This window comes from Brassica rapa, chromosome A09 (assembly GCF_000309985.2).
Source record: "Brassica rapa cultivar Chiifu-401-42 chromosome A09, CAAS_Brap_v3.01, whole genome shotgun sequence".
In the NCBI taxonomy this organism is placed as follows: Eukaryota; Viridiplantae; Streptophyta; class Magnoliopsida; order Brassicales; family Brassicaceae; genus Brassica; species Brassica rapa.
The window spans coordinates 45,128,253-45,154,686 of record NC_024803.2 but is presented as its reverse complement, the minus strand read 5'-3'; the positions used below and the strand labels follow the sequence as shown (position 1 = coordinate 45,154,686).

Sequence of the window (26,434 nt, the reverse complement as noted above, 5' to 3'; positions counted from 1 at the left end):
GCTCTCCGACAACATGGATCAATTACGGTGAAAAAGGTGGTGGCGAACGTCGCAAAGTTAAGCGCTTTCCAATCTAAGAAGATTGAAGATCACTACAAAAAGTAAATAATGAACGGTTAAGGAATCTTAAACCATACTAAAACAAAACAGCAAAGAGGATGAAGAAAGCAAACCGATCGTTCAATTTCACGCAAGAACAGGACAAGAACAGAAGAAAAACAAATTTACGATTTAGAGATTTACAATTTCTTTTCGGGGAGGAGCCGCGCCGGAAGGAGACTCGTCTCGAAGAACCGCCATCCCTAAGATTGCTCCGCGCGCCGTCGCGGAATCCGTCGAAGAAGAATCGGAAGAAGGAAACCTTAGGTCCCACTATCTAAGAGAAATCGGGAAAAAGAAAAATTTCCAGAGGTTGGATTCTTGTTCTTGATGATGATGATGATGGTTTGATGCAGATGGGTTTTTGGTAAAGTTCGATCCTTTAATGATTGATTGATCATACCTTTGCAAACTGACTATTTCAAGAATGTCGGCTTGTACAACTCATCGAAGAACTGTAGTTATCTCCCGAATATTCACCCAAAAAACCCTAAAACTAAAAGTAGTTTCTCTGCTTTTATTTATATGTATCGTCATTGCATCTTCAAGAAAAACACGGATAGAATTTTAAAAAGATAGCAGCAACGGATATATTTACAATCGGACGGCCTTGTATTATCCACGTCGGACACGCACACCATTTAACTTCGTCCGCAAGGTTTTGTCTACCTAGCAGATTTAAGTGGATTTCAAATGTAGGCCTAACAGAGTTTAAAACTTGGCCCAATAAGACAAAAAAATTAAGAAAGAGGATTTACGTTTTGTTAGTCTAAAGTTATACTGTGACGTATACAAAATTAATCACATCACCGCTTGAATCCAATTGCAATCGCTTCTCGCTTACCACCTGGTATGTTGTCAGATTTCGTCTTTGTTTTCTCTCGTGGCTGACTGATGTGGGGTTTGGTTTATCTTATTCTCGGCAGTCAATTAATACAGGTTGTAATCTCTAGGGGATGTTGCACGTCTAGACGTTGAAATGTTCATGGTGAAGATTTTCACTTTAATGAAGGTATATTCCAGTTCTCAGTCTTTCTTCTTTTAAATCACGGCTCATCTTTTGATTTGGGAAAGCTCTTTCAATGCGAACCAGAAATGGATGATATTGCTTTCCTTGAGTTTGATTCTTTGTTTGGGTTGAAAAACCTATCGACCCCAGAAAGAGTAGCACAACAATTGGGGAAAGATATTTTTATTATTTCAGTTTCAGTACTCTCTTTTACTTCTCTTCCTCTTCACTCATGTTCCGTCTCCTTTTATTAGAACAGGATTTGAAGGCCCCGGCCTTACCGCTCCTCAAAAGATTTGGTTCTGTCTTGCTTCCGTTGGTGGTCAGTACATAGGCATGTATAAAGCTGCTTCTTTCCTTAGCTTTTTGTCATATCTTTATGCATGGACTTGTTCATCTTGTCTACATATATATCCTGAAAAATCATACATTCCTGCCAGTAAACGTCTCACAACCATTGAACTCTGATGAAATGCTTCTAAGATTAAGCTATATTGGTTTCTAATTGCTAAGACCTTGACACTGCATGTGGCTTTTGAGTTCACAATGTAGTTGTGAAACGAGAACCCATGTTGGGCTCAATTGATGAGGCTGTGTAGTTGCTTGTTAGTTGTTAGCAATGCACGTGTTGATCTAATGGGTTAAATAGTGAAATGTCTTACTGTTCTCTGATGTCGTAAATAACCTGTCACTGTTAAGAGCTAGGTTTGTCTATAGGAGCCTGTCAGCTTCGATTACATGAATCGCCATATATTCTTAATTAGCGAAGCATATTGATCCATAGAGATACATTGTTTATAACAAAGAAGACCATCATCTTCCGGCAATGTTTTCTTTCACAAACAGAAATATATTTGGATTATCTTGCAGGTTTTAGACCAAAAAAGCTTTGAAAAATGCCAAATCAGAAGCATTATTACTAGCAATAGATATTCAGCAATGTATAACACAAGCATTGCAATAAAATAGTAGGTTTTCTTGAAAAACATATAGTTGTATCAGCCATAGATCGAGTGAAACCATCAGCTAAGAATACAGAGGTGAAATTCTGGATCCATTGTCTAGAGGCTTACTGTAAATCATATATGATCAATTACGGAAACAATATTCATCATCTGAAAGTAGGGAATCAGGGGTATTGGAAGTGATGTGGAAGCAGCAGAGGCTGGAAGCCGTGGGTGAGACAAGCTTCCCACACTTGGTCCAAATCCGAGAGAAGAATATTGGATGTGCCGCACTCATGCATTTCCCATCCTTCTAAGGCGTGCAATATGCCAGCCACTCTAGTTGCACTCATCGCCTTTCTCGGTAACCAGTTCTGCATATGTGTTTTATTTAGTTAGTTAGGATATCTGCAAAAACTTTTAATTGGATTGGATAGCTTTGTATACATACCTCACAGGAGTGGATATTGACCAGAGATTTTGGAATTATTAAAGCCGGTGGAGTATGATAGATACAATCTCTTCGTAACTGCTTGAGGGGGAACTGTGAGAATGGGATAAATAACGTTCCTTTTGTGGCCATTTCCTGCTCCTCTCTCGTTGTTCCTTCTCCCATCAGCCATACCTTCAACCAAAATTCATTAGTTTAATATGCTCTTCGATTGTTCTGCAACTTTTATTGTATACTTAATTACCTTGTTTGATGCGAGTGTTTCAGAGGTTAAAAGGACCAAACGGTCTCTGCATTCTTGTGGAACAAGTGATCTTAGTTTCTCATACTCTTCTGGTAATAGAGTCAAGACCTGCAGATAAAATTTACAAGAAAATGTAATGAATTATACAACTTAAGAAAGCTTGGACAAGTGAAGTTGCGGACTTAAGCTTTCTCCTATGGACATATGGAATTCAAACTCATTTGTCTTTTACTTTAGGCAATGACAAGCAAAAATAAAAAGGGAAAACGGAGGAGAAAAACACAACCTCAACACCTCTCTGGCAAAGAGCAGAGGCGATGGTGTATGCCACCTTTGTGAGATTGCCTGTCATCACTATTTTTGTCGTTGATTTGGGTAGACTATTGATCACAACGGCTGCTGTTAATCTACTGCCGTCCACCACTCTTACTTTCATTTCTGGATGCTTGTGAATATACACCTCTCCATTCCTGTTTAGCTCCTCCCCCTGTTCCAACCCACCACAGTTTTAATATTATGAAATGACATCTCACACCAATGTAAAACCAAATCAGTGGAAGCGTGTTTCTTTACTTGGTTCATGAGACCCAGGCTAAGCACCTTCACTCCTTTTTTATTTGCCTCCAGTATCGCTTTCTCAATCATGTTGTTGATCGCGTCTTTCCTCCATTTTAACAAGTACTGCATGCATTAGATCTCAGTGCATCAGTAAACCAACCTAAACTACTTATACAGCTAATAAAATTCACAAAAGAGTCAAAAATTAAGCTGAAAAAGATGAGAACCTGCAGATTATATCTGGGTATGATCCAAGACTGCAAGTTGAGCTTCTCGAAAGAGTTTCTCTCAGAGACAAAGAGGCTGGCGTAGAAGAGAGTGAAGAGCATGGAGAGAGATGTGAAAGGCCACAAAAGGCCCATGAACCATCTATAAGAGAAGGGGTAGGAGGCAAATGAAGCCAAGCCAATCCGCAAATGGTATATGGACTCGGGCGTCGTCAGGTGAGTTAAGTGCACGACGTCCACTCTATCTTCTCCTCTTTCTAGAGATTTCTCATACAATGTATCCGAGGTTTCATCCATTGTGCCGTAGATGTAGTCATACAAGGGCATGAACAGGGAGTAGTTGGTCCGGAATTGGGTGTGGTGCAGTGAGTGGAATCTGCAATTCTCATTATGATCATTTTATCATCCAAAAAGAATGATATTATATAACAATAAGAGTGTTTTATCACATTGCGCTCGTTATCGATTCATATACGTAAAACAAAAAGATGAACTGTTAATAACTCTACACTTTAGAGTGGCCATATACCCTAATGAATTTGATTTTTTACTTTCAAAGGCTGTTTGGTTAAATAGACTCTAAATACATCTTCTTCTTTTTTTGTCAACTAGACTCTAAATACATAAAATTGTGGAAAGCTGGATTATGTGCCTATAGATTAAATCCTGTTCATCAATTTTAGTGATGTTACTTAGGACGTCGGGAAACAATATGTTATAAGTTTTAGTGTACAAAAAAAGTGTGGTCCACGGATTCGGTAGTTAACAACCAAATAACGGGTACAAGTATATCACGTCACCTTTTTAGACATGAAATGCAACTGATATATTTTTTTGAAAAAAAAATGCAATTGATGCGGGTAGTCCAAATTGTTATATAAACAATGGTTTCCGGTAGTTATTTCACGTCACCTATAATCGTTGTTTGTATTTTTTATATAAACAATGGTTTCCGGTTAATGCATAGGTTAGTCAAAATTGTTTTCAAACAAAATTTGGTACTAATTAACTTTGATTTATATAGCCGACAGAAATAAATGTATACTAGTTAAGATCCGCGCCTTGCACGGAATGAACGTTATATATATAAATTATTTTATATATTATATGTTTCTAACTTCTTATGAAATAATAAATATATATTAAATAATTAAAAAATCAGTAACTATTACCTATATAACTAAGTTGCTGCGAACATATAAATACATTTATTAATCCAAAAACATATTTTTTTCTATTTGATATAGTATATAATTAAATTTAAATGATAGTAAGATATATATAGCATATTTTAATATTAATATTTATTAAATGATGCTTTTTGCTCATATTTTTTTTATTATCATTTGTATCTGTTATAGCAAAAAATTTAAATTACTGATAACAAAAATTTTATTGTGGGATTAATAGTTTAATTAATTTATTATATTTTTAAAATTTAATTTGTCAATATTTTTTCAATTTTTTTGTCAAAATAAAATCGTTCAAAGTAAATTTCAAAATTAAGATATTTATTTATTTTTTATATGACATATAATTTAATTTAAAATAATATATATATATACATATATATATTTTTTATATTTTAAACTTTTAATACTTCTTAAATGAGACTTTCAACTTATATAATTTTTTAATTATTTGTATCATGTCATAACAAAATTTTTAAACCATAGATCACAAAATTTGAATTTGAAACTTTTAATGGTTTTAGTAATTTATACTCGTTTTTAAAAATTCAAAATATAACATATAAATAATTTTTTAATTTTTATTAAATGACTACTATGGTTGTTTAATTTATTGTAATAGTTTAAAATTAAACAAATATAATATAAGATATACTTATTTTTATCAAATCTTTATTATTTAAATTCATTAATTGTCATATATACTTTAGCCATATTAGGTAATTCTGTAATTTAATTTATGGAAATAATAAAGCACATTAATAATGTATTTATGGTTAGTTTAATAAAAAGTTTATTATATATTTAGATGGACTAACATATTTCTCTAAAGATTCTAAGAATCATTCTAGTGATGACACGTAACTACAAAAAATATGTTGTAATGCTTCTCAAATAATATATAGGAGATATATATATATAAATATTTATGTATATATATAGAAAGACGGAAGTGCAAGGACATACGAAGGAGTGTAGCAGAGGAACTTGAGAGGAGGAAAGAGGTGGAAAAGTCGCTTAGGGACGAGCTCGAAGTTGCAGTGTCCCATGTTGTTCATGAAGTCTATGTAGATTACATATCCGGCGAAAGACGCTATGGATGCCGTTCTCGTTAACAACGTTGTCAACAATGGTATGGCGAAAAGAATGAAGTATGCTATATGCTCCGCAAATGGATGTATCACCGCTGCATATAATGATTAAAATATATATTACTAATTAGACGTGAAAAAGTGTACTTTACGTATGTTGGATGGAAATTATAAAAGATAAGAAATAAGAGTTACAAGTGATGGGCTCAGTGACGATAGAGGAGTGGTGGTGGGAATGGTAGCGGGAGTAAAGAAAGTGGTGGTGAAGAGCTTTGTGGAGCCAATAATAGAGGAACTCCACCGGCCCGGCGTGAAGCATCGCCGCCATCAACACTCCGTCTGTCCTCCACAAGGGAAGTTGCTTCGCCTGCGGCAGCAGCATGATCCCTATATAGAACAGCAATCCGTTGAACAATATTTGGTCATCCCTGCGCGTGTAAATATCAAGAATACATACTTAGCTCGCATAAAGCACAAACGACGCAGTTATATAAAATGACAAACAAAGTAGAAAACGCACCAGTTGGTCTCCCTGTCGACCTGATTGAAGTCGATACCTTTGTCCAGGATGCGCCTCTTTCCCTTGGTTGTATAGTAACGGGAAAGAGAGATCCAAACCTGGTTGTGAAGAATTCTGAAGAGCAAGAAGGGTAATACGAGGGAGTATCCGAGATCCACCGGATCATCAGTCACAAACCTGTATGTGCTATGGACCGCCCATGGTGCTATTACTATGTACTATTGTATTAATTGTTTCCACGTACCATATCATGCATCAGAAACGGGATTCGATCATAAGCACGAGTTATATATATATACTATATTTTTTTGTGCAACCTATATATACTATGTAATAGTGTTTTTAGTAGAACAATATATATAATAATTAAATAGACAAAGCAAAGAGAGAAAGAAAAAATAATGCACCTTGAAATTCCCAAGGGGTGTCCAAGGCCAATCGGTGAGGATGCCTGGTTTCGTAGCCATTATACCGTCGAATGTACTCCAATTCTTTGTTACGGCCGATGAGTACATTATATAGAAAGGTATCAAACTCTTTGGTAGATGTAGAATGACGAAGCCAACCCCTATCTTCCCACCAGCCCACTTCCCTGTGAGGGCCCTACCTGGACCAAACATGTACTCCTCCATTCGATACTTCCCACATGGATCCTCATTTATGACACTCAGCTAATCACCCCCACACCTATCGAATATCGATTGCCGATTATATCATATCCTCACGTAAGCAAAGATATTCATCAGTAACGTAGATATGGCTTTCTAAATCTGGTGTTTTTAGTTTGTATAATGAAAGTCTGTCAATTTCCTATCTAAAATACAGATGAGCCAAGTTAGGCAATATGAGGTGATTGATGCTTCAGCAACTAGTAGCCATTCAGGATCATCCTCATTCACGTTATAGCGCCAGCTAGTGTCTGTTGCTCCAACATTAAATGAATGAAAACATAAAACAGGGCACGCCTTCTTATGCAAGCATTGAATACTTCTACATTTTCATTTTTAGTAACTCTATCTCTCCCACCGCCACAAATATATACTGGTACGTATACCCTACTCACTCCTTCATTAGGTATACCATGAGTGTGTAAGGCCCATTTGAAGTAATACCTCGTAAAGTGGTTGTAACTATTGATCTGATGATGCACCCAGATATTTATATATTTTGTTAACTTAGTTATGAGCTAGCGTTTATAAACTACTAGGATAAGACCCGCGCCTTGCGCGGGATTAAGTTATTATTTTTATTATATTTTGGAGAATGAAACAATAGTTTGGCTTCATTTGGATTACGGGTGTTCAATCCGGATATCGGGTTGGTTTCGGTTCGGTTCGATTTTTTCGGTATTTGGTTAGTAAAATATAACTACTATTCTAAATCCATATTTACTTTGATTTTAGTCTTTCACATACTTTTGAAAGATTTCAACGGGACGACTAAATTGATCAGCCAATCTTGTTGCTTTAAATCATTAGTGTTTATATATATATATATATATATTATTTAGTTTGAATATTTATTAAATAAAAATTCATATGCGTTATATTTTATGATCATTTGTAACTTATTATAACAAAAAAATAATCTATTGATCATAAAATTTTCAGAGTGGGGATATTCAAATTTCTAATAATATATAGACGTTTTGAAAAATTCAAATATAACATATAAGAAAAAATATAAATGTTTTTATTATATATTTAATGTGATTTTTTAATATCTTTCAATAATATAAAATTAAAAAAAAAGAACTAAGATACCAAAATTGTTATCAAATATTTATTATTCATAATAATTAATTTTCATATATACGTTAATCATATTAGGTAATTTCGTAGCTTCTAATTAAGGAAAGTGCAAAAAAAATTTTGGTAGATTATTTATCAATTCGATAGTTAGTTTAATAAAAAATATAATGTAAGTCAAGATGGACCAACCTATTTTTCTAAGAATAGTATATTTTATATAGTCATTTATTAAATGAGAATTTATAATCATATAGTTCTATGATCATTCATATCATTTTATAACTGAATATTTAAATCATCGATAACAAAATTTTCAATGTGAAATCTTTAATAAGTTTATAATTTATAAATGTTTTTGTGAAAATTCATTGAAAGTTTTAATATTAAAATATTTATGTAATCTTATGGTATATAGTATAATCTATATATATATATATAAATATATATGTTTTATTATTAAATGATATTTTTTACTCATATGGTTTTAAAATAATGTGTATCTTCTTATAATATTAAATAAAAGTTCATATTAATACAATTTTATGATCATTTGTAACTTATTATGACAAAAAAATAATCTATTGATCACAAAATTTTCAGAGTGGGGATCTTCAAATTTCTAATAATTTATAGACGTTTTGAAAAATTCAAAATATAACATATAAGAAAAATTATAAATGTTTTTATTATATATTTAATGTGATTTTTAAATATATTTTAATAATATAAAATTAAAAAAAGAACTAAGATACAAAAATTGTTATCAAATATTTATTATTCATTATAGTTAATTTTCACATATACGTTAATCATATTAGGTAATTTCGTAGCTTTTATTTAAGGAAAGTGCAAAACATTTTTTGGTACGTTATTTATCAATTCGATAGTTAGTTTAATAAAAAGTGTAATATAAGTTAAGATGGACCAACCTATTTTTCTAGGAATAGTATATTTTGCATAGTTATATATTAAATAAGAATTTATAATCATACGGTTCTATGATCGTTCATATCGTTTTATAACAAAATATTTAAATCATCGATAACAAAATTTTCAATCTGAAATCTTTAATAAATTTATAATTTATAAATGTTCTTGAAAATTCATTGAAAGTTTTAATATTAAAATATTTATGTAATCTTATGGTATATAGTGTTTAATATATATATATATATATATTTATTTTATTATTAAATGATATTTTTTACTCATATGGTTTTAAAATCATGTGTATCTTCTTATAATAAAAATGTTAAACCATTGATCATTAATTTTTAACATAATAATTTTAATAGTTTTAGTCATTTATTGTCGTTTTTAAAAATTCAAAATATAACATATACGAAAAAATCTAAATTTTATTTTTATAGCTAATTTGATTGTTTAATTTATTTTAATAATATAAAATTAAACAAAAAATGATGGAGGAGATATACATTGTTATCAAATCTTTATTATTAAACTCATTAATTGTCATATATATATTAGTCATTTATGGTAATTCCGTAGGTTTTATTTAAGGAAAGAAAATATCATATCATATCATTATATCATATAGTTTGACCAACTTATGTATCTAACAACATATAAAAATCGAATGTGGACCTACTTATTTTTCAATTGAATTTAATTGACTACCTAATTGAGTGCCACCTATGCATTGGGGCCTCTTTTAATTAATACAAAATTGAGGTTACATCTTTTCAAATGTTTCTCAATTAATATATAAGGGATTTTCATTTATTTTTTCCATTTTGTTATCAGTAAAGGTTTTCTATTAGGAGGATTGTTTAAATAAGCAAATCATTGGATCTTTTCGCTAGTATTACAGATTTTACTTTTTCAATGGGTCTAATTGTTTGTCCTTTCTAATACATATACAGCAGTGTGTGGCAGCAAACGTAACAAATGCAACTCATATATATTATCGGTTAAAACAAGATAAACTGCAAACAAAAATGAAAGGGAAGCAGATAAGATGTTGCAAGAAAGCTGGAGAGGTTGGAAATCATGACGGAGAGCAGCTTCCCCGATGGGGTGGAGACCAAAGAAGTTGTGTGTTACCGCAGTACTTCCAGGCCAACATGGCAACATCAAGCGTTGCCCCCCTTACTCTCCATGCACTCATCACTCCTCCTCCCCCTCCTCCCCCCCCCCCATCCCCCCCCCAAATTATATGAATATGAAAATATACAATTAATATCCATTCAGTGTGTACATATATATTTGCACATATATCAGCTTGTATTTGTAAAGCAACAGATATATCTTTTCTTTTCTCTGGAAAAAGAAAGACATCATTTATATACATTTAACATTCTGTATGTATTCAAAGTTGTACTGTTGTACCTAACAGGAGTCGTTTTGGGCAGACTTGGGAACACGCATAGCTGGGGTGGATTGGTAGAGGTAGAAACAGTCCTTTTGGAGTTAGTCGGTCGTGAAGTGAGAAATGGGGATAAAGAGTGTTCCTTCTTTTGCCTTCATCTGCTCTTCTTTCATTATTCCTTCACCCACCAACCACACTACGTACTGAGGAGTCATAACTCGTAGACAGTACCAGATTCTTGACAGCCCTAGATTTGACGAGTTTGTTAATACGACCACTGGCTAATATACCCCTTCATGTTATTTATTTTTGTTCCTTTTTGACAAGCTGAAGAGACGCTTAGGGGAAAACTCAAAAATGCACTCCCATGTTGTTTATCATGAAGTCAATGCTAGTCATGTATGCACTTACAGGAACCATGAAGAGGATCCCACACTGTTACCATGGGTATGGTGAGGAGTAGTGTTTAGGTGATATGCTCAGCGAAGGGGTGCACCACAGCTGCCAAATTGAAATAATTAGAAAACTGATACGTATTAATATATAAAAGAAAATAACGGTTTAAGATACTTGTACACGTTATGAGCTCGGCTGACGATAGAGTGGTGGTGAGAATGGTAGCGAGAGTAGAGGAAGTGGTGGTGGAGTCGTGGGGAGCTCTGTAGAACCAGTAGTAGAGTAACTCGACGGGACCAGCGTGAAGCAGAGCCAATGAGCCATGAGGCTGGCTCCTTCTACTCTCCATATATAGGAGAAGGTGTGATGAGTCTGGGAGCTTCATGTTGGCGAGGTACATAAGGGGAGTGTTTAAGATGATTTGGTCGTCCCAGGTGCGTCTCAGTCCACTTGCTCTAACTCAACGATATTGCCCACGATTTTTTTCCTCCCAATGGGCATCCTTTGACGAGACGCACTGATCTGCGATATCAGGCTGTGAACTGTTCTCTTCAGCATCAGTGTCACTATCATCGGTCTCCCAAGGTCTTTCTCCTCATCTTCAGCCATCACGTGCGAGTGCATGCATGCTATGCTCATTAGCACTAGCGGGAAACCAAGAGGTATTTGAAGCTACCAAGGGGAGGGGACTCCATGGCCATTCCGCCAGAGCTCTGAGGGTCTACGCCATCTAAAGGTACACTTTTAAAAAAAAACAAAGGTACCCTCGCGTAGCTAGTATATGTAATGTCGAAAGAAGTTCGAAGGACGTGCATTGTGTAGATTCAATATGTGACATGATATCACCATATACGTGAACAAGAAGAAACACATGGTAATTACTACTACTTTAATTAATTAAGCTAAGAAAAGGAGAAAAGAAACCTCAAACTTCAAATATGATAGGAGAGGAACCAATGGACATTGAATGTGATGCCCTGCCAAAATTCATCTTTACCCATCAATGTACAATTGTCCCACCTCCACCGGCCAACGACGCCTTCCATTTAATTTAATGAAGTAAATTTAAATATTTTATACTTTCCTTCTTCCTTCATTCATCTGCTGACTTGCGGTTGAATCTGTTGAACCGCCAGCTTTACTTCCTAGTGCCGTATACGACATCCAGTTTAAATTTTTCACCTTGTAACACTCCAATGTTTAATATAATCATTCTTGAAGATTAAAAACAATGTAAACATTCTTAGTTTACATTAGTAAGGACCATAATCACCATCAGAATTATGTTTTTTTGTCTCTCTTTTACATGGAAATTCACACAACACTAAGGCGGAATAAGTGTTAGAATGGTCGTAGGAAACCCGGCAAGTGAAATGGTGAACGTCTCTAACCAGAAAAGTCAACTCAGAAAGCTGTGATACATCGACCAGGACAATGCATCAGAACAGCGACAGGCACATGGAAGGAAGTATACTAATATCTGGACATCGCTACATGATCTTCTCCTCTCTGAGGATAACAAAGCTGTGCTACATCGACCAAAACAATGAATCTAACATCCTGGCCATTTCTTATGCAACTGGTCATCCGCCTTCATATCCTGGTGCACGTATACTTTGGCTCTTTTTACCTGCAACTCAACCTCTTAAACTCAACATTGCATTCCAACGCACCTATTCTGATTAAATATTCCCCAAGCTAACCAAATTACCAGAACAATGGGAGGGAAACCTTGCCGCAGTTCGACTCTGTCGAAGCCTTCTTCAGAAAACAAGCACTTGTATCCATCCACAGACGGGTGCTCGCTGCTCAAAACATTACAACTTTATTAGATGTTGACCACCCCCAATGGTATCTTCTTTGACTGAGAATTTGCTTTCTATTCTGTGATGAATATACTCACTTCACAAGGTAGGTGAAATTTCGGTTTCGTAACTCCTCCACCACCATTTCTTCCTCTTTTGAGTATCTGCATTGCACACGAAAAAAATATATCTCCTCCTAAATAGCTAAACAGATACACCCTGTTCTACATATTCAAAGGCGGTGGAGTAACATATGATCTTTTCCCAGTTTGTGGTATTCGTCCTCAAGAAAATGAATATGGCAAACGAACATATGCCTCTCTAGCACAATTCGATCCTTTACAAGTCGCACGTTGTTAGCGAGGTACCTTGATGTCTCCTTTACTTCTACCAACAATAAAACGGGGTAGGGCAGCTAAGAACATAGAAAGAATAATCAACCTCACTCACCTCCATGGAAAAGCACTTTCACAAAAGCGAGATATTCCATTCATTGCACTAAAAGTGTCTATGTGAACCCACTCTTCTCCCATTACATTTGCAGGGTGGCCTGAAAACATGGAAGGCATCCCGTAAAATTAATCATATCGTAGGAAAATTATCAACCCTAGGTAAATACAGCCCACAAAACAAAGATGATTATGTATAACACGTAGCATGTGAGACGAACAAAGACTGGCTACCATATTTTCTTGTTCGGTTCCAAAGTAAACGCTGCTTCAATAACAAGATACCCCGAAAAGAAGAAGTCACTCACTTATCTGATGCAAGCGCTTAAGAGCATAGCCGCTTGGATAGTTGTTGTAAGATGCCATGAATGTGAAAACCGTGTACCCTGCACTATACGATAGGGTTAAGTTGACTAGCAAATCCCTTCCCTTCTCTTACATAGCAAAGATAATTGCCTACTATTTATACCTGATTGCAAATAATGCTAGCATAACCATGTTTGCCAGTTTCCAAATAGTTTTCTTCCTATTCTTGTAGCTGTACAAGGAAACCGGATTATAGTACAAGCTAGGGCCACGTTGGTAGTAAGTTTAAGTGGCATTCAGAAATGAAGTGTATCAAAACAGCTCTTGAGAGACTGAATAAAAGAACGTTCTAGCTATGATTAAAAGCTTATCTAGCAAACATCTGATAGAACTCGTACATTCTGCTAGCAGCAACAGCAGCAGATAAGTTGAGCATTGGCACTGAACAAATAATAAAGCGGAGTTCCTACATATATCAAGAAAGATAGGGAAGCCTTTATCAGCAATTGGTTAAGAAAATTTCATGGCTACTGAGATAAGTAATCCATCTGAATACCTTGTGTGGAAGCTTAGAGTAGAGTAAAACAAAGGATATAACTGGAATAACAAGGAATGGAACCCTCCTGTCAAGTAAGATACCAAACTGCATAATCCAAAAAGAAAACAGATGAGAAAAAATTAATAGAGATACAATCAGATCTGCTAACTCAAAGGTCGGTAATTACCAGGGATAGAGGATAAGCTACAAGTAAAGACCGTGGGAGTGCTGAGGTGAAGTACCAGTGAATGGAATGTGTCTGGTTTAGCAACTAATTTTCAAGGAACAACACAGAATTTGATAAAAATACAAGCGCCACAATATTTGCAAAATAAGCTTTGAATTGCCATTCACAGTGAAGTATGGAAATCTAAACCTTCTAATCAGGCAGTGAAACAGATGCTAAAAGGTTATGTATTGTACAAAAATAAATAGAGGAAACAAATTTTGAAGGATACACCCCAGTCAGAACTTCGATTCAGAATGGAGTTAAACCAGAAAACTTCAAATTCTGGCCAGACAAACTTCTTCCACATGATAGAGTCAACGGAAATGGTAAGACCTGTGCTAAGGAATATTCCGTGACCACACTCGGAAACTAGTATCCGAAGGGAAGAGCCAAGTATATTACATAATGAAGGGGCACTTTAACTAACCTGCAGCCACCACAGCGGTTCCAACACAATATTTAAGCGTTTTCAAGAAGGAGATCGATCTGGTCTGTAATTGATAAATGTAAAGCATCCTCATCAGAAGGAAGTAACAAATTACACATTCATAATCGAAAACCAACCTGTTCATCACCCACTCACCAATAAAAACTCGAGAGCGATAGGCCCAAGCAGTAATATCACATCGCATCTGAAGATTACAGTGGCAAAAATCTGATTATCGGATGAAAGGCATGTCAGAAAAAATCCAAGAAATATGATGGTCGTTAGCAGGAAAATCATAGATAACATACCAAGAAGTTCAAAGCTGAATAGAAGTTTCCCTTCAACCAATTAGCATATGCCAGATTAACTGGGCAAACCAGAGTTCACAACATTAGCTAGGAGAATACAAATAGAGTAAGTAAGATGAAGAGAAAAGAGAATCACCTAATCCCAAAGCTAGAATATTAGGAAGAGGACGAGTGGAGTAGAAAAGCAAATGAAACTGGAGAGTGGTGAGAAGTAGGAAGAAAGATTCGACTTGATGTCCAAACTTTATCCTTATCTGTCAAATTAAAGAGGCTCAGTGTGGAATAGAAAGAAGCAGAAGTAGGAAGCAAATAAACATCAAACCTGAATCCGGAAAAATCTAAGTGTGGATAGTATGATACAGCCCAACACGAAACGAGCTATATTAACAGTCAATGAACTGTGGTTTAGAAATCAAGAAAAAAAGCAGTGATTGGAGATTTCATTAAAGGGAAAATGGAACCTGCAACAAGACTATAAATTTTGGGGAAGCCAAGGAAGCTGAGAATGAACACAAGGGGTGATGCAAAGAAAGAGACTATAAAGGCTCCTGCAAGAAGAACCCATGAGGTAGATAAAATTTATACTATTCCATAGAAAGAGAATCACTACATCCTTCCAAAAGTCGTTAGTTACCAATAAAAGTTCGAGGCACAACACCAGGGAACTCCAAATGATCGTACTGACAAAAATAAAACACAAGTGGGAAAATTTTGTAGAATTCAAACATGCCTTGGAAGAAGAAGAAGGGGTGGGGTCACTCACAGAGTCCAAACGATGGCGATGGAAAAGAATGTCGTGCATTGACTGGTCACATTGCAAATTCAGGCGAGAGAGAGACCACTCAGTAAAACGGAGAGAGAGAGAGAGAGAGTGTAGATCTTTGGCAATTGAAACGAAGGAGGGTACCTGTACGTTGAAGCTCTCTTCCACTTTAGTGTATGGTGCCATGAGCACATAAATTGCAGCTATAGCTCCCAGAATCAGATCATATCCTGCGAATCAATCGAAAGTTTCAATTAATAGTTTTAAAAGAAATATAAATGAAAAGAGCAATGCACAAATCAACTACCATAGGATTGAAGAAACTTGGCCATTTTCGAATCCGTCGGCAACTTCCTTGTCGATATCAGGCAGACGATAAATTGATGATTTAAAATGGGCCTGCATGTTGGGCTCATGTTTATTTATATGGGCTTCCCATTAATTAATATCTGTAGAGACGAATGTCTCTCCTCTCTTCTTTTGGGGGTTGAAGACAGAAGAGAAAATCGGGAGAGACCAGACCATGGCGGCGGAAGAAGAAAACGAGTTCTACCTGCGGTACTATGTCGGGCACAAGGGGAAATTTGGACACGAGTTCCTGGAGTTCGAGTTTAGACCGGACGGTAAGCTCCGATACGCCAATAACTCAAACTACAAGAACGATACGATGATCCGGAAGGAGGTGTTTCTCACCCCCGCCGTTCTCAAGGAATGCAAGCGTATCGTCTCCGAGAGCGAGGTCTTTTTCTCTCTTAACTCTCCTCAGATTTGGTTCTATTCCTAGCCTAGGTCGGAAGGAACTCGATTAGGGTTTCCTTGGGATATCTATGTTTGAAATTGGCTTTGCGACCATACTTTTGATTTAGTTCCTGAGCTATGGTACTTTGTAATGATGGATGATTTTGCATCTATCATACTCATGCGTGCGGGGAGCTTCTGCGCCACTTTTAGTAAGTATGTTGTACCTGACTCCTCCTCTTTTTTGTTTGCGTAGATAATGAAAGAAGATGATTTTAAGTGGCCGGAACCTGACCGTGTTGGAAGGCAAGAGCTTGAGATCGTTATGGGAAATGAGCATATCTCCTTCGCTACTTCTAAGATTGGTTCTCTCGTTGATGTCCAGAGCAGTGATGATCCTGAAGGTCTTCGCATCTTTTACTATCTTGTTCAGGTCTCTTCTCTTTTTCCTTTCTCAATTTTGTCATTGATTCTGACTATGTGTTTCTCTAGTTACCTTACTCTGTTTGCTCTTTTGCAGGACTTGAAATGTCTTGTTTTTTCGCTCATCTCTCTGCACTTCAAGATCAAGCCTATTTAGAGAAGAAACCAATTGAGTTACCGGGAGGGAGCATGTGCCTCAAGTTTGGTTGCTATTTGCGTTGTCTTGTGTTGTTGTTACCTTGAAAACCCTGAGTTTCATTCGTATGCTGTTTTATTTCTTCTTCTTTTTGTTGCAATGAATCTTAAATGAGCGTTGGTATTGGAAATGGTGGACACAACGGTTTGGTACTTGCAAGCATGCTGTTATTTTCGATAGTAAATTGAGGACAGGCGTAATCTCAGTTGTGAAGCTTATCTTTCAGCTAGCTGTATATAATTAATTGCACAAAGCCGGTCCATTGTGTCCAAGAACTCTTTTGGTAATGAAATTAGATGACTTGTTTCACATTTAAAACCAGTCAGGAAGGGAGAAGAAAGAGAGAGCGATAATATGTTGTTATGTTGGGTGATGGAGACATGATTATTTATGTAGGTGAGGTTGAGGTATATTGTTTGAAACAAAAGGGAACCCGAAAAGCAGATGAATTACGTGTGGAAGAGAGAATAAAAGGTCCATCGGTGCTTCTTCTGGGCCTTATTTAAATGAATACAGGCCAAGGCCCGTTTGTTGGCCTTTTCTATAAATCTCCTCTATCTTCTCCCTTCCCTTCTTTAACAAACAAACAAACAGATCTCCACCCTCCACCCCCAGATTTTCCTCTGTTCGCTGTCATCTAAAGTCGAAACCACCATGAATCCCGCCGAGTAGTAAGTTCTTTTCTCATCGGCTAGTTGATATAGATCTCATGTCTGTTTGATCCTTTTAATCTGTGTAGCGACTACCTTTTCAAGCTCCTGCTCATTGGGGATTCTGGCGTGGGCAAGTCTTGTCTACTGTTGAGATTCTCTGTAAGTTTTTGTAACTAATCGAGCACTCTTGTTTGTTTCTGTTCTTGTTGGCTATATATTTCATGACTCAATTGCCCGTGTTTTTGCAGGATGATTCGTATGTAGAAAGTTACATAAGCACTATTGGAGTCGATTTTGTAAGTTTTTTCACAGTTTATTTTTTTAGGAGGCCGTGTTTGTTCATCTCTTTCATTTTTTCTATAGAAAATTCGGACTGTGGAGCAAGACGGGAAGACGATTAAGCTCCAAATTGTATGCAACTCTACTCTCCTCTTTCTATAAACACTAGTTAACAAGTCAAGTTTAACTTCTTTAACTCTCTTATTTCCTCATGTCTTTACTCTCTAGTCTCAATGGTGTGACCTTATACTTTTCAGTGGGACACTGCTGGTCAAGAGCGCTTCAGGACTATTACTAGCAGTTATTACCGTGGCGCACATGGAATCATTGTAACCTTTCTCTCTCTCTCTCTCTCCCCCGTTGTATTTTTGTTTTCTGTACTAACTTAGTCCCGTGGTGGCAGATTGTCTACGACGTCACAGATCAAGAAAGCTTTAATAATGTGAAGCAATGGTTGAGTGAAATTGATCGTTATGCTAGTGACAATGTGAACAAACTCCTAGTTGGAAACAAGTGTGATCTTGCTGAAAACAGAGCCGTTCCATATGAAACCGCAAAGGTACGGACAAAACTCACTCTCCCTCTCTCTCTCTCGAGTTTTGTGCTCATCTTTGCTTTTCTGATATGAATTTTGGTACACTCCAAGGCTTTTGCCGATGAAATTGGAATTCCTTTCATGGAGACTAGTGCAAAAGATGCTACAAACGTGGAACAGGCTTTCATGGCCATGTCGGCATCCATCAAAGAGAGGTAGTTACTATCCTTCCTTGTTATTATTGGCGGTCTTAAGATTCACCAGACACCAACTTTCAACTCCAGAAAGTGGTCACTGCTATATGTTATAATAGGAAAGGGAAATAAAAGGAACTTTTAGAGTAGAGTGATGTTGACCCTGCAGTGTTCAAATTTGAAAATTCACTTTCATGTAGTTTGACTGTAGCCAATCAGTATACATAATGAACCAGTTAATGTCTATGGCGCAAAGGAAAGTAATTGATTTGTGGTTTGGATGCAGTATGGCAAGCCAACCAGCTGGGAACATTGCCAGACCGCCGACGGTGCAGATCAGAGGACAGCCTGTTGCCCAAAAGAATGGCTGTTGCTCAACTTGATTGCCTAGCAATATCCTTTTCCGTTCAGTCTTCGAGTCCTACAACCTTAAGCCCAAATTGTTTTCTCTTCAGTTCACTTGTACTTTGTACGTCATTTCTGGTCTGTAATTAAGGTCACTTGTCCTTTGGTTGGCTGTTTTTCTCTTTGCGTATCAACATTTTCGTACCACCACATTTTTGTGGCTGCCTTCAGTGTATTTATATACTGTCGTTTTGCTTAACAATGTTTATTAGATAACCCACTGTTTTATTCACTTAACACAAGTTACCTTATCATTTTCTTACATCAGAACTCTTCTGCATTTCTAGACTAGTATAACGAAAAGTAGACGTCTCATAACTTTGAAGCAATTTCTCTTTCTAGAATGGTATCACGGAAAAAAAAATTAACGACCAAATGTCATTAAATATGCTGTCAGCTGTTGTTTTGGAAATTTAATTATTACGTAAGCTACTGTCGATTACAAACGTATATTTGAGAAATTAAATCTCTATTTTCTCAGTTACTTTTAAATTTTAAGGTAAACAGACAATGAAGATATGCATTTGCAGTCTTTCACTGGTATGACAAACAAGAATAGAGAGTAGAGCAGAAACAAAACGAAGAAGAAACTGAGTTATTGAGCCTCAAGGAGGCGACGACGGGCCCAGATAACTCGAAGCGATACAGTCGGTCATCTTATCTCAAAAGTTTGTTTCCTGCAAAGAAGAAGAAAATGCTTTTCATCATCCAGGGTTATTATTTTCTCCAATATATGTAGAAAGAAAGAAACATTGATTTACCGTTTTCAAAACAAAAAACACTCCCCCCCCCCCCCCCCTCCTTTTTCAAGGTGACATTGCAGATGAGATGTTCATGCTTTCAGGGCTTCCTCTTGTGAAACCGAAATCCCCAAATATCCCCTGTCAAAGCACAACGCTCTTTACTAATACTTTCCTCCAAAACGAGAACTAATAATCACATTTTGAGTTACAAATACACTTGAGGGCATGCCTCATTTACGTACCATTGCGTCATTGACAGCATATGTGACGCAGTAATGTTCCTGTTGAAAAAAAACAAAACGATAATCAAATATTTACCAACATTTATATCAACACTGACGCATCATCCAAAACTAACATATATACTGGAGATACCCTTGCTAATTCCCATTACATAAAATGGGTGGAAAACTAAGTTAATAAGGTGGATGATGAACTTGCCTGCATCATGTGCCACTCTTCAAATTCGTCAAACAGCTCCAATCGCTCGATCCTGAAAACACACAACTATCTTATTTTAATATAGGAGAAAAGCAAGGGTTTCTAAAGAGACGTCATGGATTGGAGATTTAAGAGAGCCAAAAGAGAATACATAAATAAAAACACAGGATACAGGAAGAGCTTAAAAACAAGGGAAAGCTTAGAACTCATCAACATTTACTAGGCCTTTCTTGTAAAAGAGAACTTTTCTGAAAAAACTCAGGCCAAATCATCGATATGAAAATTATAACGCAGTTACATAATTTTAAGGGTAACTACAGCGCTGACCTGCGTTTTTCTTGAGTATCAACAAAGCTTCCATACACTTTTAGCATATCCCAGGCAACAGCTCTCTAATATGCAAGAACAAAGAGTAGAGTAAGATATGAGAAGGCCATAGATTACACACTATAATTGAAAGTTAGCCGTGCGTCCATCAGACAATACACATTATCTAGCTACAACCAGCAATCACGACCAGAACGAAAGACTGGAAACTGCATTTTGGTCCTTCAAACAGATACGGTTTGATGAAGATCCAATATTCACTATAATGCAACTTGTTAGCCCATTACCACAACGGATTTATATAGGAATTGACAATAACATAGCATACAATTTTGACAAGCACATTTTCGTTAGTAGAATTTGCACTCAAACCCTTGCACATTTGCGTTTAAAACTTGAAGTCGTATGTCAAATTGTTTGGCAACTCGATGCAAGATTGGAGGCATTAATACATATACAAGACTGCATTTAATCATATTGATATCTAACTACAAAGCGCACCTGCCATCCATTGTCAAGAAACAATTTCTCCTTTGCGAGTAAAGTCGGTGATGCATCAATGCTTAAGAGTGCACAACCCCGACTCTGAAGCACAGAAACAGACGGGTAAAATAAATCAGAACGAGCTGCAGTGAAGGTATATTTATTTATCTACAAAAAATGTACCCAAGAGGCAAAATGATGACATTTAAAGTACATATTCTTACCTCCAAGTTTATAATCATCTGATGTCCAAATGCATCATCTGGATGGATCTGCAAACCGAAAACCAACATCAGCAGTAAGATTATATCTACAATATTATGCAGACAAGGTAAAAAACACAGCTGAGAACTAGGTAGATACAAAAAGCCAGAAAAACCTGCTCATATAAGAAAAATACTGCAGTTGAAAACGTCTTTGACGCCCAATTGACGATGGCACGGCTTGAATCGGGGTCCAGATAAATCAGAACACATTCTGCAATAATAAATGTCGGCAGACTGTAATGATATTAGGAATCAAGTAGGTTTAGCATCAGTCAGTGGTTAAAAAAGTATGTCATAAGAGTGTGTAACATAAAAGGGAAAGTGTTCATGCATACCTAGGATCCATACCAGCAAATGATATAACATCTCTTAATTTTGGTATATCACGCAGGTCAACAGGAAGTAACTTGTAAAGATCACTGAGAACTTGGCCTTCCTCTGCAGAGGTAAACAGCAACGCAACATAATAAATTAAGAGGGGTAACTAACAAAAGTACAAGCTAACTGTAAAAAAAAGAAAAAGGGATTTGCATATTTAGCTTGGAGAGGTGGCAGAATGATAGATCAGTAATAGCTGGACTGAACTAGTTGAGATCCATGATATCTATATAAAAGAGAGAGAGAGAGAGAGAGAGAGAATCATTCTACAAGTCTCACCAACTGAAATAGATGAATTTGCTCCTAGAATTTTGTCCCTCAGCTGGGTGGAATTTTCGATAACAGCAGCCTTCTTACTTGTAACCTAAGGTAAGAAGGAAACCCATTTAGCAACAGAGTGAGTGAGGAATAGTTTTTGTTGAGCGTTGAAAAGAATGGGTACCTCTTTAAAGTCCAGTTCCACGTACAAAAAGGGCGCTTTCCCCTCATCCTAAAAAATGGGAAAATGAGAAGAGAAGCACGCAAAATGGAGAATTGAGAAGAAAGAGGAAGGAGGCACCAACCAGAAGCTGAAAATAAGTAGTATCGAAGCCAGCTCCGAGAGAGAGTATCTGTTTCTTGGGTTGAGCAGGTTCATTAGAACTTTCCAGAAACTGAGCCAAAAGCTTTCGGAAGGCAGCCCAACGGGAAAAGTAACCTAGGGAATAAATCCAGCTAGGGTCAGCTAAAGACAGAGTAATAAGAAAGAGTGTGTGTGACCTCACCTACCTCGATTAATAATGGGCGATCTTCGAAGGGGTCTTTTCACAAAGAGATGAACATAATCGTCTTTCATGTAACCCTTTTTGACACACGACCTTCAAAATTCACATAGCACGTCAGTCCAATCTACGAGGATCTAATCTAATAAGAAAGAGGGCAGTATGCATACAGTTTACTGGCGGATGCATCATCGTTTGTAGCCTGCACCGCCGCTCTGTTGCTGCGAGATTCTGCCATATCAAATCCCTAGCCCCGATTGGTGACGAACCGGAAGGAGTCTTTGTTTTGGGCTAATAAAATATGTGAGTATATGGATGGTATTTGGATTGGGCCTAGGCCCAGTAAGGTCGCAGTGAGATAAGGAAAACTTACTTCTCCAAATTATCGAACTGTATATAGGCCCAAAATTAAAGATGTTTATGTTATTAATTTTAGACACGTAATCCCCAGAGGAGGTATCGGACGGATCTGTGGTGCGGAAGAGAAAACCCTGGAATGGATATGGAGCTGGAGCAGAAGCAGGCGGAGATCATTGATGAGCTGGTTCGCCGAGCTTCTACCTGCAACGGCGAGGCCCTGTTGCCTATCATCATCGAAGCTACTTCGCATCCTTCTCTTTTCGCCTTTTCCGAGATTTTGGCTCTACCCAACGTTGCCCAGGTCTGCCCTAATTTATTTACATCAACGATCTACTATTCTCATGCTTGCTTGCTTAGGGAATTTGTGATTGTTTTTCTAAAAGTTTGTTGTGTAGAAATAGTAATTGTTGAAGTTGCAATTGCAGCTTGAAGGAAGCACACATTCTGTATACGTGGATGTTCTGCGCTTGTTTGCCCATGGCACCTGGGCTGACTACAAATGTACCAACCGAACCTCCTTTTAATAATGTTTAGGCAATAATACAGCAGCTTTCTTATTTATTTTGTTTTTGGTTTATTAGGCAATGCTAGCCGTATCCCTCACTTGTCTCCTGACCAAATCCTGAAGCTTAAACAGCTCACTGTGCTTACCCTTGCCGAGTCAAACAAGGTTTGTATTCTCTTGACTCTTCTCTTCTCATTTCCTTCCACTTGTTTCTCACTATTCCTTAGGTTTTGCCTTATGATACGCTCATGGCCGAGTTGGATGTCACCAATGTTCGTCAACTCGAGGACTTTCTTATCAATGATTGTATGTACGCGGTCAGTGCTCTCCCCAATTCTCTCTCTCTCTCTCTCTGTTTTTGTAAACAAGCATGATACTGACTTTGCTACCTTCTTACTATCTTCCAGGGTATTGTTAGAGGCAAACTGGATCAATTGAAAAGATGCTTCGAGGTCTGTTTTCTCTCTCCTTCCTTCTCCTATATAATCATTGTGCTTCTGAGTCATATATTTCTTGGAAATATTCAGGTTCCATTTGCAGCTGGTAGAGATCTAAGGCCAGGACAACTAGGGAATATGTTACACACATTGTCAAACTGGTAGTTAGTTCCTTCTTCTTCCCTTGCTTTCCTGCGTCCTTTATTTCTATTTAAAAAGGACCCGCACATGGCGTTAGAGAATTTATCTAACTAATGATTTACCTCCCCGACCTGCTATTGCGCTCTATGTGAAGTGTCCTTTTCTCATGAAACAGTTTGTGCCTTGCTTAAATTTTTGTGTAGGTTAAACACATCAGAGAATCTTCTCGGTTCTATTCAAGACAAGATTAAATGGGCGGACAATATGAGTGAGATAGACAAAAAACATCGTAAGGAAGCAGAAGAAGGAGTGGAAGAAGTCAAGAAGTCTCTGTCCATGAAGGTCAGTGATAGGCTTGGAGGCCTAAGGGCTTCACTATTCCCTCCTACCAATTATATAATGTAAAACTAATTATGGTTTAGTAACCCTGAGTTAGAGTCTGGCTGTCTTATTTATTCCGAGAACTGAAATGGGGTTTTATCAAGGGACACCACTAAGAAAACTTGTTTCAACTTTGTAATTCCAGTACTATCATAGATTGAAAAAGCTATCAATTTTATTATATACTTTGAGCGATTCAGCCAGTCGACTGTGGGGAGTTCTTCTTGCGTGTTATTTATTCAAGAGAAAACAACGTTGTGTTACAAATAGGACAAGTTATCCACCTTATGTCTGGAGCGATTTAGTTGTATATGAATAATGAAATGTTGGTGGAGTGGTGATTGTAGAAAGAAAACTTTTAGACTATTATGAAATGTGATTGGGAAGGGTGGTGGTCGATGTAGTCTTACTTACATTGTGGGCAGGGGGACATTGACAGCAGAGGGCATAAAGAGATTTTTGGGGAACCAAGTGGAGTGATGGACTATGAAGAAGATAGAATCCGACCAAAGAGGTAATTGTTTCCCTGGTATATGATACAAGTATTAGATGAACTAGGATGAAAAATGACACACTCACCTTTGGATCATCGCAGGAGGCGGCATCCGGTAACAAGGTAGAGAGAGAGTAAAAAGGGATTTGTAATGGTGTTTGATGGACGTATCATTTACTTTTGGTGGCGGTTTTTTATTGTTGGCATTTCATTTCAACTTGTATAATGAAGTATCCTTGTATCTTTCTCAAGGCAAGAACAAATTCGGTGGTTATTCGACTTAAAAATGATATGAATGGACAAGCAAAAGTTGGTACAGTTGATTGATTCATAAAAGTTTATGCATTTCATCGAATCCGTTGTTGTAACGTAGAACCTCGGTAATCAACAACTAAGTGGTAGAGTCAATGTTGTAGAAATAATGAAAAGCAAGGCATGGAACTCTAGCCGTCAAGTTTATAATGTCAGTGTTGCGTCTTCTAGCCACAGGTGAACTCAGGCGGCGCTTGGTGATCCTTGACGGTTCAGGGCCATCAATGCCGATGAGGTGAGGGAAGTTGAGTTTAGCCTTGGCCCCTCGCAACTTGAAAGCGGCTCGGTCGTAGGCCGCAGCTGCTTCCTCGGCCGTCTCGTAAGTGCCGAGCCATATCCTGGCTCCATGTTTGTTGGGGTCTCTGATCTCTGCGGCGTATTTCCCCCAAGGCCTTCTCCTCACTCCTTTGAAGTTGCCTCCTCTTCTACTTGTAGATTCCAGATCTGGTGAGCTGCTGCTGGAGAAAGAAGACAGACTCTCTGAGTCATCCTCCAGCAGATGTCGGCGAATCGAATCCAGTACCGAGGAGCAGTCGTAAGATGTGAGATCTTGTTGCATTTTGCTTCACTTGTGAGTCTTTAATTGCCAGATAGATTACACTCGAGGTTTTTATGTGAGACTTCGCGATTATCTCTGAGCATATATATATAGAGAGAGAGGTTTACTAAATTATATTTGCACTTTCTTGGAAACGCCTTATTTAGTCACGTTTTCCACTCACCTCTTTGCTTATTTTATTAATAAATTCAAAACAAATAAACCTGACGTAAATCTCATGATTTTTAAATTTAATATTCTCGTCCTGTTACATTTATCTATTTGGAATTTGGAATAAGCTAATTTATCCTCCCGTAAGTAATTTTACTAATAAAATGGTAATAAATTTTTTTGCTAGGAGACTTATGGGAGGATAAATTAACTTATGGGATAGATCCTAAAGCCGGAACCGGAAAAAAAAAATATAGAGAAAATGATTATAAGAAGTGATGTAGTTTCTGGTGGTAATCCATCCTCCAACATAAGAATGGTAAAATAATTTAAACACATTGTTCAGAATGGGTAAAAAAAATATTACCAGCAGCAAAATTATTCTCTTGAGCGACCGCAACAATGCATCAAAGCGTCAAATACATGTTTTCAAATTATCTTGGAAAAAGAGAGATCGAGAGTCCAACATGTTTTGCTAGTAAGGTAATTCTCAAAACGTAATTCTATAAGATAAACATTTAAAGATTAATTTGCTATCTAACCAAATTTAAAAGTAAAATTAAGAATATAGTTATGATTTTGACATTATTAAATCAGTAATATTTTGTTTCATTTAATATTATTATTTTTGTGCGTAGAA

The 26,434-nt window shown here is 36.8% G+C and overlaps 7 protein-coding genes and 1 long non-coding RNA gene across 16 annotated transcripts in view; 4 read left to right on the top strand and 4 right to left on the bottom strand.

Moving 5' to 3' along the window:
- LOC103843833 overlaps window positions 1-2,252 on the top strand; it is a 2,480-nt gene extending 228 nt beyond the window's left edge. Inside the window, exons 1-3 of one of the 3 annotated variants that reach the window (XR_004451269.1) lie at window positions 1-949; window positions 1,039-1,111; window positions 1,193-2,252. The exon at window positions 1-949 is cut by the window's left edge and continues 228 nt beyond it. This is a non-coding gene — a long non-coding RNA (uncharacterized LOC103843833). Of the gene's footprint in view, window positions 1,112-1,192 lie in introns of all 3 variants that reach the window. The other 2 variants (XR_628157.3, XR_004451268.1) reach the window with 2 other exon arrangements.
- On the bottom strand, window positions 1,997-6,985 carry LOC103843834 (very-long-chain aldehyde decarbonylase CER1). Its single transcript, XM_009120618.3, has 10 exons — window positions 6,741-6,985; window positions 6,334-6,551; window positions 6,009-6,241; window positions 5,689-5,908; window positions 3,533-3,908; window positions 3,321-3,428; window positions 3,034-3,234; window positions 2,748-2,855; window positions 2,504-2,677; window positions 1,997-2,426 (listed from the first exon to the last, which is right to left on the bottom strand). The coding sequence occupies exons 1-10, from the start codon at window positions 6,963-6,965 to the stop codon at window positions 2,238-2,240; spliced, it is 2,052 nt and encodes a 683-aa protein (XP_009118866.2). The 5' UTR covers window positions 6,966-6,985; the 3' UTR covers window positions 1,997-2,237.
- Window positions 6,986-12,006: 5,021 nt separating this feature from the next.
- On the bottom strand, window positions 12,007-16,119 carry LOC103843832 (dol-P-Man:Man(7)GlcNAc(2)-PP-Dol alpha-1,6-mannosyltransferase). 2 transcript variants are annotated; one of them, XM_009120614.3, is made up of 20 exons: window positions 15,942-16,119; window positions 15,779-15,864; window positions 15,635-15,676; window positions 15,506-15,551; window positions 15,333-15,419; window positions 15,194-15,249; window positions 15,008-15,125; window positions 14,872-14,930; window positions 14,720-14,791; window positions 14,564-14,627; window positions 14,366-14,469; window positions 14,095-14,166; window positions 13,926-14,012; window positions 13,768-13,835; window positions 13,533-13,601; window positions 13,372-13,454; window positions 13,065-13,164; window positions 12,713-12,778; window positions 12,521-12,614; window positions 12,007-12,439 (listed from the first exon to the last, which is right to left on the bottom strand). In XM_009120614.3, the coding sequence occupies exons 1-20, from the start codon at window positions 16,048-16,050 to the stop codon at window positions 12,362-12,364; spliced, it is 1,560 nt and encodes a 519-aa protein (XP_009118862.2). In that variant the 5' UTR covers window positions 16,051-16,119; the 3' UTR covers window positions 12,007-12,361. The 2 variants fall into 2 exon arrangements, 1 of the variants encoding a protein (XP_009118862.2); XR_004450870.1 differs by lacking the exon at window positions 12,007-12,439 and having other exon boundaries at window positions 13,056-13,164.
- On the top strand, window positions 16,091-17,170 carry LOC103843830 (protein mago nashi homolog). The gene is made up of 3 exons (XM_009120613.3): window positions 16,091-16,373; window positions 16,629-16,805; window positions 16,893-17,170. The coding sequence occupies exons 1-3, from the start codon at window positions 16,158-16,160 to the stop codon at window positions 16,950-16,952; spliced, it is 453 nt and encodes a 150-aa protein (XP_009118861.2). The 5' UTR covers window positions 16,091-16,157; the 3' UTR covers window positions 16,953-17,170.
- A 274-nt stretch (window positions 17,171-17,444) lies between these two features.
- On the top strand, window positions 17,445-19,273 carry LOC103843860 (ras-related protein RABD2a). The gene is made up of 8 exons (XM_033278873.1): window positions 17,445-17,662; window positions 17,731-17,803; window positions 17,893-17,940; window positions 18,008-18,055; window positions 18,181-18,252; window positions 18,327-18,482; window positions 18,570-18,673; window positions 18,939-19,273. Exons 1-8 carry the CDS (start codon window positions 17,646-17,648, stop codon window positions 19,033-19,035), a joined length of 615 nt encoding a protein of 204 aa, XP_033134764.1. The 5' UTR covers window positions 17,445-17,645; the 3' UTR covers window positions 19,036-19,273.
- A 187-nt stretch (window positions 19,274-19,460) lies between these two features.
- Window positions 19,461-22,765, bottom strand: LOC103843828 (leucine carboxyl methyltransferase 1 homolog). The gene is made up of 14 exons (XM_009120612.3): window positions 22,627-22,765; window positions 22,464-22,552; window positions 22,259-22,392; window positions 22,138-22,185; window positions 21,975-22,059; window positions 21,653-21,755; window positions 21,431-21,551; window positions 21,276-21,323; window positions 21,070-21,153; window positions 20,569-20,633; window positions 20,242-20,293; window positions 20,043-20,081; window positions 19,819-19,938; window positions 19,461-19,734 (listed from the first exon to the last, which is right to left on the bottom strand). The coding sequence occupies exons 1-13, from the start codon at window positions 22,692-22,694 to the stop codon at window positions 19,864-19,866; spliced, it is 1,011 nt and encodes a 336-aa protein (XP_009118860.1). The 5' UTR covers window positions 22,695-22,765; the 3' UTR covers window positions 19,461-19,734; window positions 19,819-19,863.
- Window positions 22,766-22,865: 100 nt separating this feature from the next.
- LOC103843827 (COP9 signalosome complex subunit 7) lies at window positions 22,866-25,091 on the top strand. 6 transcript variants are annotated; one of them, XR_628155.3, is made up of 9 exons: window positions 22,866-23,117; window positions 23,242-23,317; window positions 23,398-23,486; window positions 23,549-23,638; window positions 23,729-23,773; window positions 23,849-23,919; window positions 24,103-24,241; window positions 24,723-24,794; window positions 24,876-25,047. XR_628155.3 is itself a non-coding variant. In XM_033278871.1 (9 exons), exons 1-9 carry the CDS (start codon window positions 22,953-22,955, stop codon window positions 24,898-24,900), a joined length of 789 nt encoding a protein of 262 aa, XP_033134762.1. In that variant the 5' UTR covers window positions 22,866-22,952; the 3' UTR covers window positions 24,901-25,091. The 6 variants fall into 6 exon arrangements, 2 of the variants coding, with proteins under 2 accessions (XP_033134762.1, XP_033134761.1); XR_628154.3 differs by having other exon boundaries at window positions 24,720-24,794; XM_033278871.1 differs by having other exon boundaries at window positions 24,706-24,794; window positions 24,876-25,091.
- A 73-nt stretch (window positions 25,092-25,164) lies between these two features.
- Window positions 25,165-25,644, bottom strand: LOC103843859 (ethylene-responsive transcription factor 1-like). Its single transcript, XM_009120639.1, has one exon. The coding sequence runs from the start codon at window positions 25,642-25,644 to the stop codon at window positions 25,165-25,167; it is 480 nt and encodes a 159-aa protein (XP_009118887.1).
- Window positions 25,645-26,434: the final 790 nt, after the last annotated feature.